We start from the raw sequence: 20209 nt of genomic DNA, 5'->3' as shown, positions 1-20209 counted from the left end.
CTAAAGACATCGTTAAAATAGTCCATGTGTCTGCAGTGGTTCAACCTTAATTTTATGAAGTCTGTTTGAATGCAACGTGATTGGTGTTCCATTTGGTTAGGCACTTGGCTATTGACTTTGGTTGAATTAATTCTCTTGAAAGTGCATGCTTTTACTATATGCACTTTTTGCTGGCTGACAGCTGACAGCTAGATTTTGACATCTGTGAGTTCCTTTAAAAATAAAAGTCTTTTAATTTTGAACTTTCATTATCAAGTTGCTATTAACTGTATTGAAAGAGCTCTTCTCATAACCCCTGTTATTGAACAAACTATTTATGGTTATGCTTTTATTTGGCATTATTTTTTGGTCTTCATACTACGGGCAACTACGGGCAAGTCATCTCTTGTCTCTTCCACACATATACAAAGACCGCCACTAACTGGAATCCATACTACAGAGAAAGCAGATACTCCAAATATACAGATGACTGTGAAATCGAGTATGGTAGCATGACACACACTACACAATGCCAACACAATGCCACTTTCATGAAAAATCTAAAGAATTAAAACTTCCACTGCACACAATATAGCATAACAAAGCAGATACACTCAATGGGTTAATGTGCTATGTAGAAACACCATTACATCACAATTAAACCTTTACCTTTTGAGCCTGTGGTCGCTACAAAGACAAAACACAAATTACACATATTACGACCCGTCATTATGCTCCTGGTCATTACTTCTGAAAGCAGTGCCTGGATCTGAATCACTTATTATTCTAAATTTCATTGGGTTTGGTCTGGTCTGTAATGTACTGAACATGAGGTTCTGCAGACGTTTTGTATAATTTCAGTTTCTTTTTTCACAGCGTGGCTTGATTCTCATTGACAGGTTCCAAGTTTGAAATCCATGTTCAAAGCAAAACTAGGAAGTTTGTTATTTGAGGACTGCATTGCAGTTCGAAATCACTTCAATACATTCTTTCCAAACTGTTACAAAGTTTCGGTGGTTGGGCTGTTGGGACACTGTACAAATAAAAAAGGAATGCAATAATTTACAAATCTCATAAACTTATATTTTATTCACAATAGAATCTAGATAACATATCAAATGTTGAAAATGAGACATTTTAAAATATCATGCCAAATATTGGCTCATTTTGGATTTCATGAGAGCTACACATTCCAAAAAAGTTGGGACAGGTAGCAATAAGAGGCCGGAAAAGTTAAATGTACATATAAAGGAACAGCTGGAGGACCAATTTGCAACTTATTAGGTCAATTGGCAACATGATTGGGTATAAAAAGAGCCTCTCAGAGTGGCAGTGTCTCTCAGAAGTCAAGATGGGCAGAGGATCACCAATTCCCCCAATGCTGCGGTGAAAAATAGTGGAGCAATATCAGAAAGGAGTTTCTCAGAGAAAAATTGCAAAGAGTTTGAAGTTATCATCATCTACAGTGCATAATATCATCCAAAGATTCAGAGAATCTGGAACAATCTCTGTGCGTAAGGGTCAAGGCCGGAAAACCATACTGGATGCCCGTGATCTTCGGGCCCTTAGACGGCACTGCATCACATACAGGAATGCTACTGTAATGGAAATCACAACATGGGCTCAGGAATACTTCCAGAAAACATTGTTTGTGAACACAATCCACCGTTCCATTCGCCGTTGCCGGCTAAAACTCTATAGGTCAAAAAAGAAGCCATATCTAAACATGATCCAGAAGCGCAGGCGTTTTCTCTGGGCCAAGGCTCATTTAAAATGGACTGTGGCAAAGTGGAAAACTGTTCTGTGTTCAGACGAATCAAAATTTGAAGTTCTTTTTGGAAAACTGGGACGCCATGTCATCCGGACTAAAGAAGACAAGGACAACCCAAGTTGTTATCAGCGCTCAGTTCAGAAGCCTGCATCTCTGATGGTATGGGGTTGCATGAGTGCGTGTGGCATGGGCAGCTTACACATCTGGAAAGGCACCATCAATGCTGAAAGCATAGGCGCCGATTTATGTTTCTGCCGGTGGGTGCCCAGTGCCCCACATCAACCCCCATATATTATATTACAGATAAATCTGCGTTCAGGTTTCGTGTTCCCTAATAGTGTAGGATTTTCGTTAATACAGTCAGAGGTCCAGCCGCGCGCTAATTATCAGTGGTTCGAATCTGCCCTCATATTGTTTTTTTCCCTCATAAAGTTAAGAGAAGTTAATCAATGTTTGTATACCAAGAGCAGGATGTGTGTATGTGTGCATTTTGTTAGTGATTTCCCTGGAAAGAAGAGTCAAGCAATAGATTGACGCGTATGTCAGAAGACTAACTTGCACGAGCCACAATTTCAAAAAGAACACGTTTCAGCGCTAGTTCGCTTCTTATTTAACTCAAATCAACGTCAACTTGATGTTTTATTTGCATTATATCCGTGCAGCAATATGACAATTTCGACCCAAAAAGCACATTCTTTTCACGAGTGTTGTCGCGAGTCATGCTCTCGCTGATATCTCATGCAAGGAGAGTTTGAGCGCGCTGATGTATCTGATCGAGAGCAGAGCCATTTGTGCTCGCGCATCACTTGGATGCGCTCTCGACATTTGCCATTAAAATATTGCCATAGAAACGGCCTTAAATAAACTTTAAAAAAGGGTGAAAATAGTGTCTGAAAGCTCCAATTGATTTTCTGTTGGTTAAAATCAATGGAGAATATCTCGTATTTTTCCGTGGGTGCTCGGGGGCTGGAGCACCCACGGGATCGGCGCCTATGGCTGAAAGGTATATCCAAGTTCTAGAAAAACATATGCTCCCATCCAGACGTCGTCTCTTTCAGGGAAGACTTTGCATTTTCCAACATGACAATGCCAGACCACATACTGCATCAATTACAACATCATGGCTGCGTAGAAGAAGGATCCGGGTACTGAAATGGCCAGCCTGCAGTCCAGATCTTTCACCCATAGAAAACATTTGGCGCATCATAAAGAGGAAGATGCGACAAAGAAGACCTAAGACAGTTGAGCAACTAGAAGCCTGTATTAGACAAGAATGGGACAACATTCCTATTCCTAAACTTGAGCAACTTGTCTCCTCAGTCCCCAGACGTTTGCAAACTGTTATAAAAAGAAGAGGGGATGCCACACAGTGGTAAACATGGCCTTGTCCCAACTTTTTTGAGATGTGTTGATGCCATGAAATTTAAAATCAACTTATTTTTCCCTTAAAATGATACATTTTCTCAGTTTAAACATTTGATATGTCATCTATGTTGTATTCTGAATAAAATATTGAAATTTGAAACTTCCACATCATTGCATTCTGTTTTTATTCACAATTTGAACAGTGTCCCAACTTTTTTGGAATCAGGTTTGTATATTTAATCATATTTACATTGTTCAATTGTAGTCTTTTAAAAAGGCATCTGAAATAAACTAAGTTCAATGTAATGTTGTTAAAAATATTGATTTTTCTATACATATCAATACTGAAATATCTGAAATGCTTCCAATACTCATTTTCAGCAGGATATATGATACCAGCTGTGCTTTCTCTCTCTCATCTCTCCGACAGCGAGTTACACACAAACCCTCCTCCCCTCACTCACTCATTTCATTTGCTCCGGATGAATATTCTTGGTGTTACAGGGCTTGAATTACGGCATGGGATAGTGTGTATTACCCAAAGTGCGTGCACAAAAAGCCGCCTCTCAATACTAAATTTTAAAGTTATTTTTCGCTGCTTATTGCACTTAAACAGTCAAATACACACAAAATGATGTCAAAATGCCGGTCTTGGCGAGTATTCACGTAAACACAGTCAGTTATGTTATAAGTGAATGTAAACAGTTGAGAAAGAAAACGCATGTGTAACAGTATAATGGATCCGTGCATCAGGTCTTAAAGTGAAAGCAGCCTAATATACTGTACCAAATTATGAGATAATATTAAAAATATCTAAATGGCAGTTTTTCTCCATGGTATCAATGTCAAAATTGTGGCCAGTGAAAATGCTGAGTGGATAGTAACAGCCACAGTGGCTGGTGAGCAAAAAAGTTCATGTCAAGCCCTGGCTTTACAAAACAGGGCAAATTAGCTTAAGACCGTAATCCCATAAAATCCTCGATGGGAGCATAACGTTCTGGTGCTAAATGACTACTGCAAATCTTAGTAAATCATCTTGCATGATAGTAGTAGAAGAGCATCTTTTGTATGGAAACCTGAAAAATTCCCCATGACAAATATATGCACATCTGGACTGAAACATAAGTGGAATTACATTTTTAAGAGATTATTGAAGTGTTTGTGGTAGGGCGATGCTGGACAGTCCCAGGTCATAAAGTGCTCAGAATGATCAGCATTAAGCATTTAAACCAGTACAGTACAGAAAGTGTGCACATTTTTACAGGCACAATTAATTCTATTTCAAATCTCATTTCTGTGTGCATGGGGTTCATAAGGCTAACAACGATTTATATGTGGATCCCACTCACTTGTAAACATCAAAATGTCAAATCACTCACAGTGTTATCAACGTAGGCTTCTGTCCACACCATGTCATGCTCTCGATCAATGACCTTTGGCCGACTGAGCACATGCAGATACTCCATCACGTTCTCCTGAACATCTGCCAGTGTGGAGATCTGGGTAAAATAACCTGACAACACAGAAAACAATTAGAATAATTACAAATATTCATTGATATCTGTATATATGTGCATACTGTATGATGATTTGTTTCCTGCTGTCATTAATGTGAGCAAGGGGTTTTGTTTAAATGCTAATTCTACATTAACATATGAAAGCTTAAGGCAAATGTTGTGCGTGACCCTGTACATAACACACAGACGAACAGCAAACCTACAGAAACTACGACATAAGTAATCAAAGTATGATTATTCATAATGTATTAAAGTAATTCATACACAAGCCATTGTTTTAACTTGAATAAACACTGAATAGAGCAACTTTAGACAAATGTAGGCTCTGTTTTCACGATACACTCGTATGGTGATCAGGTCAGTCTTTTAAAGTTCAATAATGAGCAGATAAAATTGTGTACAGAGCTGCATGAGGAAGAATGAGCAAGCCTAACCTTTATTAGCGCAAGCCATCCATTTCAGATTATCAGCAAAGGCAGACTCCCGACCAATCAGGTAAGGGAACACACGCACCTGCAGAGAGGAGAGCTTAGGTTAGCCGTCAGTCAATCACTCAAGATAGAGCTAATGTACAATCCCTCAACAGCAGATAAGACAGCAGCGCCCTGACTGCATCTAATTAGTGTACTCTTTAATCTGCTAGCTTCGATAAATGTTAGCTAACCAAACTATTAAAGCTATTTTGTACTAAGGATTTTAAAACTAAAAAAAAAATCTACAATGATTTGGTGGGTGCAATCAGAGGTCAAATTTATAGTGCATTGCATTTGAAATGTCAGAACTAATTTACAGGGTTTCTGCACTTCAAGTGCCAACAAATGGACCTGAAGAAAAAAAGTGTGTTATATAATAATAAAAAAATGTTTATTAAGCAGCTAAAAAGCATATTAGAATAATTTCATTCATGTGACACTGAAGACTGGAATAATGATGCTAAAAATTCATCTTTGATCACACTAATAAATTACATTTTACAATTATTCACATAGAAAGCAGTTATTTTATTATATTTATTATATTTTGATTTGCCTGAACTTTGTATCTGCTCTTTGTCACTGTCCTGCTGCAAATTGAAGTTTAAACAGGGTCTATGTTTATTGGATATGAGTCAATTCACTCTGCTGCTGTCATCAGTATTCATAATCAGTAAACAAATTAGTTGTTAGTCTTATGGCTTCATTTTCTCCACATTGCATAATAACACCCCCCCCCCCCCCCCCCCCCCCTCCACACACACACATTTATTAGCAGTGAGCTGAAATTTTCAGTATCTGAGCCTCACAATGTTGCTACTTTAACAAAGACAACAGCATAGCACCATACAACAACTCAGATCCTTATTATCCCTGCAGCCATCAGTCACACAACAAACATTACAGGTCCGTTAACCATCAGTCACATACACAGCGTATAAATGAACACATTGTTTAACTTCCTGTGCAGCTCACTGACTCACAAACAGGAAAACAGAGGTGAGGTGCTGTATGACATACTGGAGGTCACAGAAGAAGTGCTGCTGTTGTTATCCCTTAATACTGGAGAGCACAGGATCTACACCAAGTGGAGGCTTGCATTTGTAGGAACTGAGAGCGAATCAGACAGAGATGACTCATTCAAACTGACCATAAGAGCTGAATTGCAAATCAACTCTCAGGAACATAAAACAGAAGATACTGGCACTTTGGTATCTGCTAGTCTAGAAGCTCCACAGCTAAGTATATAAAACAATGCATGCTTGTAAGAGATGGTCCCAACTAAAGGAAGAACGTTATCTACTGTTAGGCAGTTAACCCAAAGCAAATTGTCGAAAAGACGACACAAAGTGACCTCTTTCTGACCTCCCCCTTAAACAGCAGGACTGAAATCATCTCTTAAATCTACAGAGACTGCATTTACATATCATAATACTTCAGATCAAAACAAGATGGACTTATCTTCTTTAAGCTACGAGTTTCCGAGTTAAAAGTGTCAGTGAGAAACATGGCAGATGCCATATTATTTATAGGAATTTAGCAGTGAAATATGACCCCTGATGGATAATTATTCCTAGATTGAATAATCCCAACAGAAAATTTCCTCTTCACCTAATTTATTTCAAAATAATAGTTTCTGTTCAGGCCGTATCCAGATGAGATGAAGGACCTGCATCTAGACATGATGATAACGCAGCCCTGACGTTCAACTAATCTATCTAACCCATTTCCCTTTCCTTTCCCTATGTATAGATAAAACGTTATCAAAATTATTCCAGTTCACATAGATCCGCGGACACAACTAATTTTTCTGTATTATGCGGATCAATAAAGTAATTTGGCAAATATCACTTTTTTTTAAAAAGATCAAGCTTCTGCGCACATACACACTCAAACACGCAAACCTACAGACTAAACAAGTAAATGAACGGCAAGAATGCATTAAAGGTCTTCGGTTTTCAGTAGGAAAGGTGTCATTTAAGTGGCCCCTAAAGTAATAATTAACAATTTTTACAACGGAAGTGATTCAATCAAAAACTAACTTTAGCTCGATAAGAATGTTCCTATTGTCACTGTGAAGCTTCTTTGAAACAGTATTGTGAAAAGCGCTATATAAATGAGGATGACTTGAATTGACTTGACTGTTGTATAAGCACTCCTACTTTAGGGTAGAGGTCTTCAACCCTGCTCCTGGAGACCTACTGCACTGCAAAGTTTAGATCAAACCTGCTTCAGCTTGTGATTTTCAAGTGATAGTGAAGGTCTTGATTAGCTGGATTGTGTGTTTGATTAGGGTTGGAGTTAAACTCTGAGGTACAGTGAGTCTCCAGGAGCAGGGCTGAAGACATCAAACACATGAAAATCAAAACTACAATGTTTTAAAAGACTTTTAATGGTTTGCCAATGTCAATATAAAGATGTCATTGCATGGCAATTTGGATTAATGAAGGTATTCATTGGTTTAATGTAGACTACAAAGAACCACTAGCACTACAACCAATAAGTGTGAAACATTAACTCGAAGTAACTTGTCAGTAGATTCAGACCGCCAAGGAAGTCCATTAGACATGCCGAGCGAGGGATGCATTAACAGTGCTGCACATATAGGGAACAATAACAGCGTGATTGAGGGAGACGCACAAAAGAACACCATATTGGCTCACACTGGGATGCCTTTTTACTGTGTGTGTTTAAACTGTGCCTTGTGTGTCCTGCCATCAGCCCCAGCGAAACACTACTGTCTTTGTCTGGTAAAAGAGATACAGAATACTGACCTAAGAAACATTTATATGTCCCTCACAACATTTCACCAACCATTTTCTGTTTTTTTGTTAAGCATCTGATCAATCTATGGCAGACAGGTTCTCCTCATTAAACAGCAATTGAATATTTTAGAACACAGAGAACAAAACGTGCATATAATGAAGTGAATACTTACTTACAACCTACTGAAACCAATGGCAAAATGTATCAAAGCGCTAGGTCACTGATATTTTTCTGGACATTGGATTAACATGGTATATGAATATGGCAATAATTCAAAATGTCCATGGTATCATTTAATTTCTTCACTATACCATAGTACTACCACAATAAGCTACAGTTTTGAATGAAAGTTTTTTTTAAAAAAATCTGTGATCTGTTCTATGTCTCTTTTTGTGCCCCTCAGTTGGAAATACCACTCAAACAACCCTGTTGTTAGGATATGGCTGTAGTTTTAGAACATGTTGGCCATAAACAAACCATTTTCTCCATTCCCATAGTCAGGGATCATTTCATACCTGCTCAGCTGGATTCATCTTTTCACCTGTGCTCTCAGAAGGTTTCTAACCTCTTTTTCATTTCAACCTATGAAAATGTATTTAGAGTTAGATTTTTTTTTTTTTTTTTAAATACCTAGAGGTTCACAAAAACCTGTTCCCCATTCAGAGATGGATGGAGGAGTGTAATAGTCTTAACCCCCATTTTGAGTTAATCTCTTACTTATTTGAAAAATGCTTGGGAACAAGAAATAGCAACAGCAAACTATTATAAAATCTGCCAGTCTGCAATTGGGAAAGTACATAAAACTTTTCTTTGAGACGGATTGTTCCTACATAAAAGGCATTCCAGTCAATAAGATTATTCGTCAGGTGACCCTGCAAACTGAGCCTATAAAAACTCTTCTTACCTTTCTGTCAGGCCAGTTGTACATGGCAAAGACAGCGTCATACGTTTTCACGGCTCCATCTGTCACCAACATGATGGCCTGACTGCATACGCTGCCTCTGCCCGTCTGATTAAACTGAACACACATACATATTACATGATAAGAGGTTATAAGAAGTTAGGACTAATTACCAATAATTAATGCTAGCTGAGGAAGGTTTAACCCAGGGGTAGGCAAGTTCGGTCCTAGAGAGCCGCTGTCCTGCTGAGTTTAGCTCCAACCTTAATCAAACTCACCTGAACAAGCTAATCAAGCTCTTCAGGATTACTAAGGCTATAGGCAGCTGAAGGATTTTTTTCAGGGTTGGAGCTAAACTATGTTTTTCACTGGACTTTTGGGAATTGTATATTTTAGTCTAGAGTTTTTGCTTCAAAATTATGTGGAAATTTCATGATCAAGTTGATTCTTGAAATGAAAGTGAAACCAGCTCGTCCACTGAGGTCAATCCTTTTAGAATTATTCTTCACCGCATCTCAAAACGATGAAAAGTAGCCTACGTGAAACTGACCAAGCTTGATGCATTTTTCTGAGTTGACGTGGTCGTTCACTCTGTTGCATTGATCACCTCAGGATTTGCGTCTGAATAGCGCGTGCTCCGTGGACGTGGCCGAATTAGTGGATAATGAGCTGACTAGCAAACAACTGACAACCTTCTCTTTTCATACAGATCACATAAACAGAGAATATTTGTTTTCGATTTGACTTACATGATTTAAAACCTGACATTTCAACGTTTCTTTAGACATATGTCTCATTTTTGTGTCATTAGTATTCACTAAGTTACAGTTCATTTTCTGAGGACAATCAGAATGGACTTCGTTCGGAGGATCACGACAGATCATGCATCATGTTAGTTTTCTTTATTTTGCAAAAAGCACAACATTTTGTTTTTACTCTGAGTGTACACAAATAAAAGACATTCTATAGGTTCAATTGATATATTACTTCTGTTTCTATGACAAAAAATGACAGTGTATTTTAAGTTGATTTTGCTGTTATGTGAAAAAAATCCACCAAAATGTGCCGGCGCGTTTCCCGACTTCTGAGTGTTAAATACACAGGGTAGTGAAGAACTGAACAAGACACAGGTAAAAAACCAAATAAGTAACTATAGTGACAAATGAGAACATACTTAGGCTGCATCTGACATTTATCATGCAGTGACCTTGAAGGCAGTGTTTGCACATGAAGGTGCCTCACAAAACTGATTTCGGACAGACTTCTGAGGCAGCATAAAGGTTTAATGATCTACAGCAGCATAAAGCGAGATTTGGTGATAACTAAGCAAATATTTAATTATTAAAATAGTAATTCCTTAATAGAAAGGAAATTTGAACTAATTCATCACAGATACATCAGAATGTATCTCTGTGGTTGTTGCTGTAGTACATTAAACCATGTTTTATGCATTTATAATGTCCCAGACAGTCTGCCTTTTCCCATCTGCATATATGAATATGGTAATTATCCAGTAAACGCATCAATTTAACAAGATACTAAATTGTGTGGATCTAATGGCATCTAGGTGTGTTGTATAATGTGTGTGTGTGCGTGTGCGTGTGCATGTGTGTGTGTGTGTGTGTGTGTGCGTGCACGTTTTTTCATATCAGGACACAAATTTGTATAATGACATGGGTATGACATAGGTATTACTAGGAGAGGGTGACTTATTAGGACATTACCCCATGTCTCCGTTTTTCAAAAGGCTTATAAATCATATAGAATGAGTTTTTTTGAGAAAGCAAAAAATGTGCAGTTTCCTGTGATGGGTAGGTTTAGGTGTAGGGTTGGTGTAGGGCGATAGAAAATACGGATTGTAAAGTATAAAAACTCTTACGCCTATGGAATGACCCCACAATTCACAAAAATAAACCTGTGTGTATGTGTGTGTGTGTGCTCACATTACTGAGAAGTTCGAAGGCCTCAGTCAGAGCCATGTCCAGCATGCCTATACCTTTAGCAAAGAGCTTATCAAGACGCTGACGGAAATGCTAAGGAGAAAAACACAAAACACAACAGTAAGAAACTCTGTAATCCCAATGTGGATTGTGCAAACTTTGTGTCAGCAACATAAAGTAATAATCGGTTAGAAAAGCATCTGTACAGACACCAAAATAGTTCATACTCTGGTTTTCATTTGACTCACCAAACTGATGTTATGGATCTCTTGCATCATCAGTTAAACAGTTAAAAGCCAATTTTATCCAGACAAGATTCAAAGTGCTGGTTATTGGGTGCTCAAAGTCAATAATAAAAATGGACGTCAGTGGTTTTTCTTCCAGCTTCAAGCTGGTTCTCGTTTCTAGCCTGTCTGCCTCTGGCATCGAGCTTTGTTTTGCCCTCTGAACTCTCATCATCAGTCTGTCTGCCCCTTCTGGTTTTTACCCTGAACTTTCTCTCTTACTTCCTCTGTCCTTGTCCGCCCGCTGCCGGAACCTGAACTGAGTTTATTATGCCTTTCCAGTCATGGGCTTCAGAACAGCTATTTTGAGTTTGTCCTGTTATTGAGTCCTCTTTTGCCAAACCTGACACTAACAAGTTGACAAGCAGACCAAAACAATTAGTTGTGGTTTATATACAGATATAGCAGAAAATGCACTTACATTTTTGTTGGTAATGTCAGCCTGAACCAATGTTCCATTCAGACACGGCTCCACATAATGCAGCTCCTCATTGTACTGCCACAGACAAAATGTATGCATTGCATGAGACCAGTATGGGGTCAGAACGGTTTTGCATTACCAGTTAGAAAATGATCCACAAAATATAAAGAGATTCATAAAAATTAAACAAATTCTCAAATAAAACGACAAGATTTAAGGGACCATCCACGGCTAGCTGTGCATTAAACAATTTTAATGCAGGATGTGGAGGAAAAGAATCACCCATCGCAAAGTGGATATTAGCTGTGTTGGCAATGTAGTCAAAAATATCAATTTTTCAATACCAAAATATCTGAAACGCTTCTAATACTCATTTAACGCAGAATACATACACAATACCAGCTGTGCTTTCTCATTCTCTCATCTTTCCAACAGTGAGCTGACACACAAACCCTCCTCCCCTCACTTTCATTTGCTCTGTTTGAATATTGTTGGTATTACAGGGCTTGAATTTCGACGTGGTTTTACGCGTATTGTGCATAATTTCACTCATTTTGTGCTCACACTCACAGTGTGCGCTCATAAAGCCACCTCACAGTACTAAACTGAATTCTTTTTATTCTTAAACAGTCAAATACACATGAAATAATGTCAAAATGCCGGTTTTGGCGAGTATTCATGTAAACACAGTCAGTTATGTTTTAACTGAGAAAGAAAAAGCATGTGTAATGGTAGAATGGATCCCTGCATCAGGTCTTAAAGTGACAGCAGCCTCATATACCTGCTGCCAAATTATGAGATAATATTAAAAATATCTATATGGCAGTTTTTCCCCATGGTATTGATGTCAAAATTGTGGACAGTGAAAGTGCTGAATGGCTAGTAACTTTGGAAAACCACTAGCCACAGTGGCTGGTGAGCAAAAAAGTTAATGTCAAGCCCTTGCTGTGTCCTCCGAAGGTCACTTTTGCTCCAGAAGGACTTAAGGATGAGTGACAACAGTGGAGGGTGAGAAAGGGAACCAGAGATGTGTAGTGGTTAAGTTGCTGTTTCTTTTATATTAATGTGCGGCAGTGGGCTGAAAAATGGAAACATCCGCTAAAACCAAAGTAATGTATTTTTTAACTTAATACTGATATTGTGATAAAATGCAACTAATATGCTATGTGATATTGATTGAAACTCACAGCAATAATGTTAAAAAAGTCATCATCCCCAAGTGTATCCAATATGGAGGAGACCGTTTGTCTAGCTATGGTCAGCCGTAGCCCCTTCATACTGCCACTCACATCCACCAAAATGACCACATCTTTAGGAGACGTAGCTGCCTGGATATACCTGTAAAGATAGAGATATTATGAGAATTATGTTGACAATGAGTCTTTGTTGGGATCAGTTTATACCAAAATTTCATATCTAAGGGATTAAATGTTATAAAAACATGAAATGACACTTTAACTGCCTTTCCACTGTTGGACCGAGTGGTTCTAGGAAACGATAAGGAACAGTTCCAGTTATATTATCATTTCAGCCTGGTATGGCACGATTACAAACCATTAATGACTGATGCATCTGTATTACATTCCAAAGAGCTCTGTTATCAGCCCCACAGTTGAAAATTAAACTAAATGAAATGGTTTGGCCTAATGGTGGAAAAGCAGATTTTGTTACAATAAATTTAAATCCATACGTCTGTTCATGGATAAGAGGATAAGATCCTCAGCTTGATGTTAACAGGTCTTCAAAGCTGAGAGGGAAAATCACTTACCATTTTCGATTTCGACAGTCAAATTCTAGAACCCCATGTTCATCAGGTGTCCACTTTATACCTGTGAAGGTAGAGAATAGTTTAAATTAACCTATTACCCTACTGCTACATAAGATTAGGTATGCACTTTCTATAAGCTTACCAACTGCATTTGCACAAATGAGCAATAAACAAGTAGACAGAATATTGTATCCCATAATACAAAACTCCTGTCTTGACCTTCCATGATAAATGAACCGGAAGCAATATCAATCATAATCGTAATCTACTTCCTGGCTCATTATTTGACTGAACTGATGAAAGTCAACAAAACAAAAACTTAATGCATTTAAATCTGAGATAATAACTGGAATGTACCTGTATAAAGTTCTAGGCTGGTAAGAGAAAGTGCCATTTATTAATGTGAGAGTAAAACACTTGAAGGGACAGTTCAACTGTAATAGGCAACATAGCTCCAATGACGAGAAAAAACAGGTATTCTTAAAGGATTAGTCCACTTTCAAATAAAAATTTCCTGATAATTTACTCCCCCCATGTCATCCAAGATGTTCATGTCTTTCTTTCTTCAGTCAAAAAGAAATTAAGGTTTTTGATGAAAACATTCCAGGATTATTCTCATTATAGTGGACTTCAATGGAGCCTAAACAGTTGAAGGTCAAAATTACAGTTTCAGTGCAGCTTTAAATGATCCCAGACGAGGAAGAAGGGTCTTAGCAAAACAATCGGTCATTTTCAAAAATAAAAATAAAAAATTATATAAGTTTTAACCATAGACGCTCATCTTGAACTAGCTCTCTTCTTCTTCTTCTCTATTAGAATTCCGGCAGTGTAGACACTTCTAAGTGTATTACTGCCCTCCACAGGTCAAAGTTTGAACTAATTGTTATATACTTGCACTACCATATTGTAGGGCTGGGTGATATATAGCATGCGATTGTCACGCGCATTTCGTCAGTAAATCCGGTTCCCTGATTACTGATAAATCGCCATCACCTGCTTTCAAATGGAGCGGCATTTAATAAACAGAGCCGTAGTTCACTGATAAGCTACGCAATATCGCGTTCATTATCGAAGGCGATTCATCTGCGATAATGAACGCGATATTGCGTAGCTTGTCAGTGATCTACGGCTCTGTCTATTAAATGCCGCTCCATTTGAAAGCAGGTGATGGCGATTTAGCGGTAATCAGGGAACCGGCTTTACTGACGAAATGCGCGTGACAATTGCATGCGATATATCGCCCAGCTCTAGCATATTGTATATGACAATTTAGTTCAAACTTTGACCTGTGGAGGGCAGTAATACACTTAGCAGTGTCTACACTGCTGGAATTCAAATAGAGAAGAAGAAGAGAGCTAGTTCAAGATGAGAGTCTATGGTTAAAAGGTATATAATTTTTTTTTTTTTTTTTAGAAAATTATCGTTTCACTAGATAAGACTCTTATTCCTCATCTGGGATCATGTAGAGCTCTTTGAAGCTGCACTGAAACTGTAATTTTGACCTTCAACCGTCTGGAGGCCACTGAAGTCCACTATAAGGAGAAAAATCCTGGAATATTTTAATCAAAAACCTTAATTTCTTTTCGACTGAAGAAAGAAGGACATCTTGGAAGACATGGGGGTGAGTAAATTATCAGGAAGTTTTCATTCTCTCCTTTTTAGGGTCACATCTTGTGACATCACATCCTGTTTTTGGCTCGTTTTTTAGCTTTCACACTTATTTGAATGAACCTCACTAACGGAGCAATCGCACCAGGGTTCGTTCAATGATTATAAAGAGAGCATTCAATTATTATTGTGTTGCTTGCTGGAGTTTTGTTTTCATGCTGCACATCATACGCCAAAACAATTCTACACCAGAGACATTTTCTTCATTGCACAATTTTATAACTGTCTGATGCCTTTTTCTGCCCTCCTTTTGATGGACAGGAGATAATTAGTGTTGATCATCAGCTGTTATTAAGCAATTAGCAATGTCTAATAGTGTAGATTATTACTTTTACTGACAGATAATACTGATGTATGACACACTGGCGCATCGCTAATAAGGACCAATTTTTTAAACAGACAAGTGAGAAAATAAAATGGAGTACATTAAGAATACGATTTAACCTTCAAAATTTTGGTAAATGTGATCAGGCCTCTATAGCTTTTGTGTTATTGCTCCCCCAACATGGCCATATTTTACACTTCTCTTCCTGTCGGCTGTCATTGAAACAGTGTCATGATCAATCCGGTCTCCACTGATCTGAATTAATGTATTAAGTGTACTTTTCCAAACTCTGTACAAACCCTGCTAACAAAAAAAGAAAACAAAACTGTGATAACTCACCTGGATACTGTCTGAAGAAACCTTTGGCACTACCAAAGTACTGCCATATGAGAGAAGGGTCTCTATTAAAGTTGTCCACAAACACCTTATTGAGAGCCTCGGACCAGTACACCCCATTCACTATGGCTGCGTCTGCAACAGAAGACCGAATGAATTAGTCTGTACATTTTTAACAGTGAATCCACTGAAATCACAATATAACGTAGCATTTTGGTATGAAATCTGGGAGCTGCTGTCCAGTCTTGAAGTACACTGTAAAAATTACAGCTGTTATGGAACAACATTCATGCAATGACGCATGGAGTGTCCTGGACTGAGCAGGAGTTTCCTCAAAGCCAGGAATAATATATATTTATAAAACAATTAGTTCTGGTCCTTGAATCTGATTGGACAAGAGGCCTGACATTCCACCAGTATTCAGACTTTTCACCATTTGTATCACTCCACTTGTCTCTGTGCGTTCTAGATCGGCTGTCAGTCTCTGTGTTTGTCACTTTACTTTGACAGTTTTTTGTTTGGACTTGTTTAGTTTGATTTAGGTTTCCTGCTTCTGTTTTGTAGGACTTGCAGCTCTTTTGGTTCCCCTCATTACTCCCAGATTTTCTGTGTCTTGTCATCTAGTTATTCCTGTGTATATAAGCCACGGGCTGCACATGAAGTTGCATAGTTCCCTAATAGTAGGCAAAAAACTGTATGTGACAAGAAGAGTATTATGTCTGAATTCACAGCACTATAAATAAGTAGGCAAAAAGTATCCAGATGACCTTCTACTTCCAGCGAGATTCTGAAGTGTGCATATGATGGGCACTTTACTATCCCATGAGGCCATGGGAAAGGATTTGTGAATGAAGGTGAAGTGACACAACTGAAGCTGGTAGGTCACATGATAATGACAACATGGCAAATTTAGTACGTCCAGATTACATTCATACTTTTTTATCTGTACTTATTCAAAATAAGTACCTGCTCAAGAAAGTATGTGATTTCGGACACAACCCCAGTGCTTTGCTGTGTTAGTTTGTCAATTGTTTCTTGTTTTCTCATATGCATGTTTCCTGTTTTGTTTATTAAAACTCTTGCGCTTAGTTCCTCATCTCTGACTGCCTTCCTTGCTCCCGTGTTACAGTGTTCATGTTGGGGACTTTAGTGCACTAAACATGGGAAATGCATACACTAAACTTTTACTATGAAAAAAGCATAGACAAACAAAAAGGAAATAATCAGTTATAAATATTTTGTTGGTTCTCTCTTGTTTATACATGTGTACATAATTTCTTTGTATGTCAGCCTGACCAAAAATAGTCACACAATTTGTGTTTCATTGAGTTATCACAAACAGACTCCATGAACAACTACATGATATGCTTACAAAATCTTTAACACATTTTAAATAATATTTGAATAAAGGGTGAAGATGTTAATTTTCTACTACTGTATATCTAATTTTATATAAATGACTAATAAAAAATGTAAGTAGTAACAGTAGTCATTTGTTTTTAGATTTCTGCAAGTGAAATTATGAATGTTGATAATTGCATTACAGCTTCTAATCTGGCAATTCTCCACCTGTTCCTGGTACTTTGCACATTTACACTCATTTGCCTCCTCAATGATTTGCCAAATAATTTGCATACAAAATAAATGGAAATGATGAAGTCAGGAGTATGACTACAAGTTATAAATCCATTTCTGAAATTCATAATATTTTTATATTGTTACTACTACAAATGTGAATTGTGGCACTAATGCTAGTAGAGTGTGTGTTTCCAGGAAACATACAAAGATCTTCAGCATCTTCAAATGTAATTCTTAAGTTAAGTTGCAAATATCTTTTGAATTATGACTAATAATGCTCTGTTATTAGAGCTGCTGATTTGGGAAAGTGACTTTATTAATCCCACCCCAATCTTTTGCAAAAACAATTCTGTTGCTTTTTCTTTTGAAATACTGCTTTTAAAAAATTTAATTAAAAAAAACTGTGAAACATTGAACATTGCATGGCCAATTGAATTAAGGGACTGGAACTAACTACTAAATAAATGTGTATATAAACCTAGAGCATCAGATACATTATTTTGTTGTATGTCATCTTACGGTGAGAGACGTGTCCAGCGTTTGCAATGCTGATCATACCTTTGTTGTACATGTTAGTGGGCACCTGGACGACACTGAGGCTGAGGTTTACAGACAGATTATTGAAATGTTCATTTGGCTGCAGGATGAATTCTCCACCCAGCTCCACACTCTTGCCCTCCTCATCCATCTCATTGATTAACACTGCATTAAAGTACTCGTACTGTCAGGAAAGAGAGAAAGATATGTGTCAACGGTGAAGTCATAACAAATTAAAACATTGTCTTGATCCAACTCAAAAGAACCTAAGAGAAAACTGTGGAAAGCAGAAGCAGAAATATTTATTTAGTTAGTTGTGGCAGAGCGATGTATATGTGCGTTGTGATACATAGGAGCCATGATACACCCACAGGCATACAGGGTTTGATTGTGGCCCATGTTATTGTCTGATCCCACTTTCCCCCAACAGTGTTTTGGTTGAGAACAACTGTGCCTTTACAAATAATTTTTAGGTGGTTAATTAGTTTATTTACTATTTGTACACCTCCATGCACTGATAATCCTCTCACTTGTAAAATGAAAATACAGGCCTGCACTGGTTCTTCAGACAAATCTGAACAAATATTCTGACAGGCTCAGATGCCACTGAATGAAATGAGGCAAGTTGTCTGTTCATTTTGGCATGTGATTTTACCCCATTCAACAAACAGAGAATATGCTTGGAAGACATTATCAGGAAACATTAAGTTACTTTTCACTGTTATGCTGATGATCCTCAGCTTTACAGTAATGTGCTGTAAACCTGAATAAGTTGGCAAATCTCAAAAAAATTGAGGTAATCAGTTACATCATTTTTATAAGTTGGGAAATTCAAAGTTTCTAAGTAACTAGAACTGATATATTTCAGTTGTGTACTCATACATTTGAATTGCTCTTAACTTGAAATTTTTGAGTAAGTTAATTCATACATTTAACTTAAAGGTGCCCTAGATTCAAAAATTGAATTTACCTCGGCATAGTTAAATAACAAGAGTTCAGTACATGGAAATGACATACAGTGAGTCTCAAACTCCATTGTTTCCTCCTTCTTATATAAATCTCATTTGTTTAAAAGACCTCCGAAGAACAGGCGAATCTCAACATAACACCGACTGTTACGTAACAGTCGGGGTGTACGCCCCCAATATTTGCATATGCCAGCCCATGATGTTCCCAACATTATGAAAGGCATTAGAAAAGGGCAGCCAGTAACGTCTGGATCTGTGCACAGCTGAATCATCAGACTAGGTAAGCAAGAACAACAGCGAAAAATGGCAGATGGAGCAATAATAACTGACATGATCCATGATAACATGATATTTTTACTGATATTTGTAAATTGTCTTTCTAAATGTTTCGTTAGCATGTTGCTAATGTACTGTTAAATGTGGTTAAAGTTACCATCGTTTCTTACTGTATTCACGGAGACAAGAGCCGTCGCTATTTTCATTTTTAAACACTTGCAGTCTGTATAATTCATAAACACAACTTCATTCTTTATAAATCTCTCCAACAGTGTGTAATGTTAGCTTTAGCCACGGAGCACTATCAAACTCATTCAGAATGAATGTAAACATCCAAATAAACACTGTACTTACGCGATTAGACATGCTGCATGACGAACACTTTGTAAAGATCCATTTTGAGGGTTATATTAGCTATATTTTATGTTGTTTAAGGCAAGCGTGAGCTCTTGGGGCGTGGAGCACCAGATTTAAAGGGCCACACACCCTGAATTGGCTCATTATGCCCCAAAATAGGCAGTTAAAAAAATGAATAAAAAAAAATCTATGGGGTATTTTGAGCTGAAACTTCACAGACACATTTAGGGGACACCTTAGACTTATATTACATCTTTTAAAAAAAAGTTCTAGGGCACCTTTAAAATTATCATGTAATCTCAACTTATTTTTTTTTTTAGAAGAGCAAATTAAGCTAGCTATAACTACTAATTGTTAACACAATGCTTTGATAACATTACCATAATTGCTGAAAGAGTACGGCAATGTAAAACATTTAACATATACCTGTTCTCAAACTAAGCTCATGCTCCACTCGTCACCATGATGGTAACCCTCCCAAAAAACAGAAACACTACTAAATCTCCCACTTAACATTAATCTTGTACAAAAATGTCTGAATAATTTTTGGCTTGACTGTATATGCAGATATAATTTTTTATGTTTTTTTTTTTTTTACTTGTGGGTGCAGGACACTATAGTTCATAAAGAAAACTGTGACATATTATACCCCACAATTCTTCATATAATGGACCACCAGGAAAATTGATACAAAATTGGGACCAAAAATTATTCAGACACTTTTTTTCTGACACAGTTTAACTCTGAGATCTTGTCATATTTTATTACCATTTTTTAAACTATAGTGAATAAACTGAATTAATGAATGAAATGTTCAAGGTGTCTGAAAATGTTTTGGTTTGAAAGATTTGATGGATGAGGATTGCAATCAAAGTAAAGACGATTGTGGTGACGTACAGGAGTCGTACATTAAGCACACCGTGAGTCCGTTATGTTGATGCGCATGTATCAGCATGAAATCATGTATGAGCGCTCTCTC

At 37.5% G+C, this 20209-nt stretch overlaps 1 protein-coding gene across 3 annotated transcripts in view; it reads right to left on the bottom strand.

Annotated features, from left to right (window-relative positions):
• The window catches only part of cacna2d3a (calcium channel, voltage-dependent, alpha 2/delta subunit 3a), a 127576-nt gene that overhangs the window by 64284 nt on the left and 43083 nt on the right, over nt 1-20209 (bottom strand). For 2 of the 3 annotated variants that reach the window (XR_007187640.1, XM_048211103.1), the window contains exons 5-14: nt 17651-17813; nt 15518-15649; nt 13186-13246; nt 12605-12755; nt 11418-11492; nt 10716-10805; nt 8776-8889; nt 5067-5145; nt 4495-4628; nt 649-666 (exon numbers count right to left, since the gene is read on the bottom strand). Coding sequence is in view for 2 of the 3 variants with exons in the window: in XM_048211103.1 (XP_048067060.1) it covers nt 649-666; nt 4495-4628; nt 5067-5145; nt 8776-8889; nt 10716-10805; nt 11418-11492; nt 12605-12755; nt 13186-13246; nt 15518-15649; nt 17651-17813 (1017 nt within the window). In the remaining variant the exon portion in view is untranslated. The remainder of the gene's footprint in view (nt 1-648; nt 667-4494; nt 4629-5066; nt 5146-8775; nt 8890-10715; nt 10806-11417; nt 11493-12604; nt 12756-13185; nt 13247-15517; nt 15650-17650; nt 17814-20209) is intronic. The other variant, XM_048211104.1, reaches the window with a different exon arrangement.

This window comes from Megalobrama amblycephala, linkage group LG12, assembly GCF_018812025.1.
Source record: "Megalobrama amblycephala isolate DHTTF-2021 linkage group LG12, ASM1881202v1, whole genome shotgun sequence".
Taxonomy (NCBI): domain Eukaryota; kingdom Metazoa; phylum Chordata; class Actinopteri; order Cypriniformes; family Xenocyprididae; genus Megalobrama; species Megalobrama amblycephala.
This window is presented reverse-complemented; position numbering and strand designations above follow the sequence as displayed.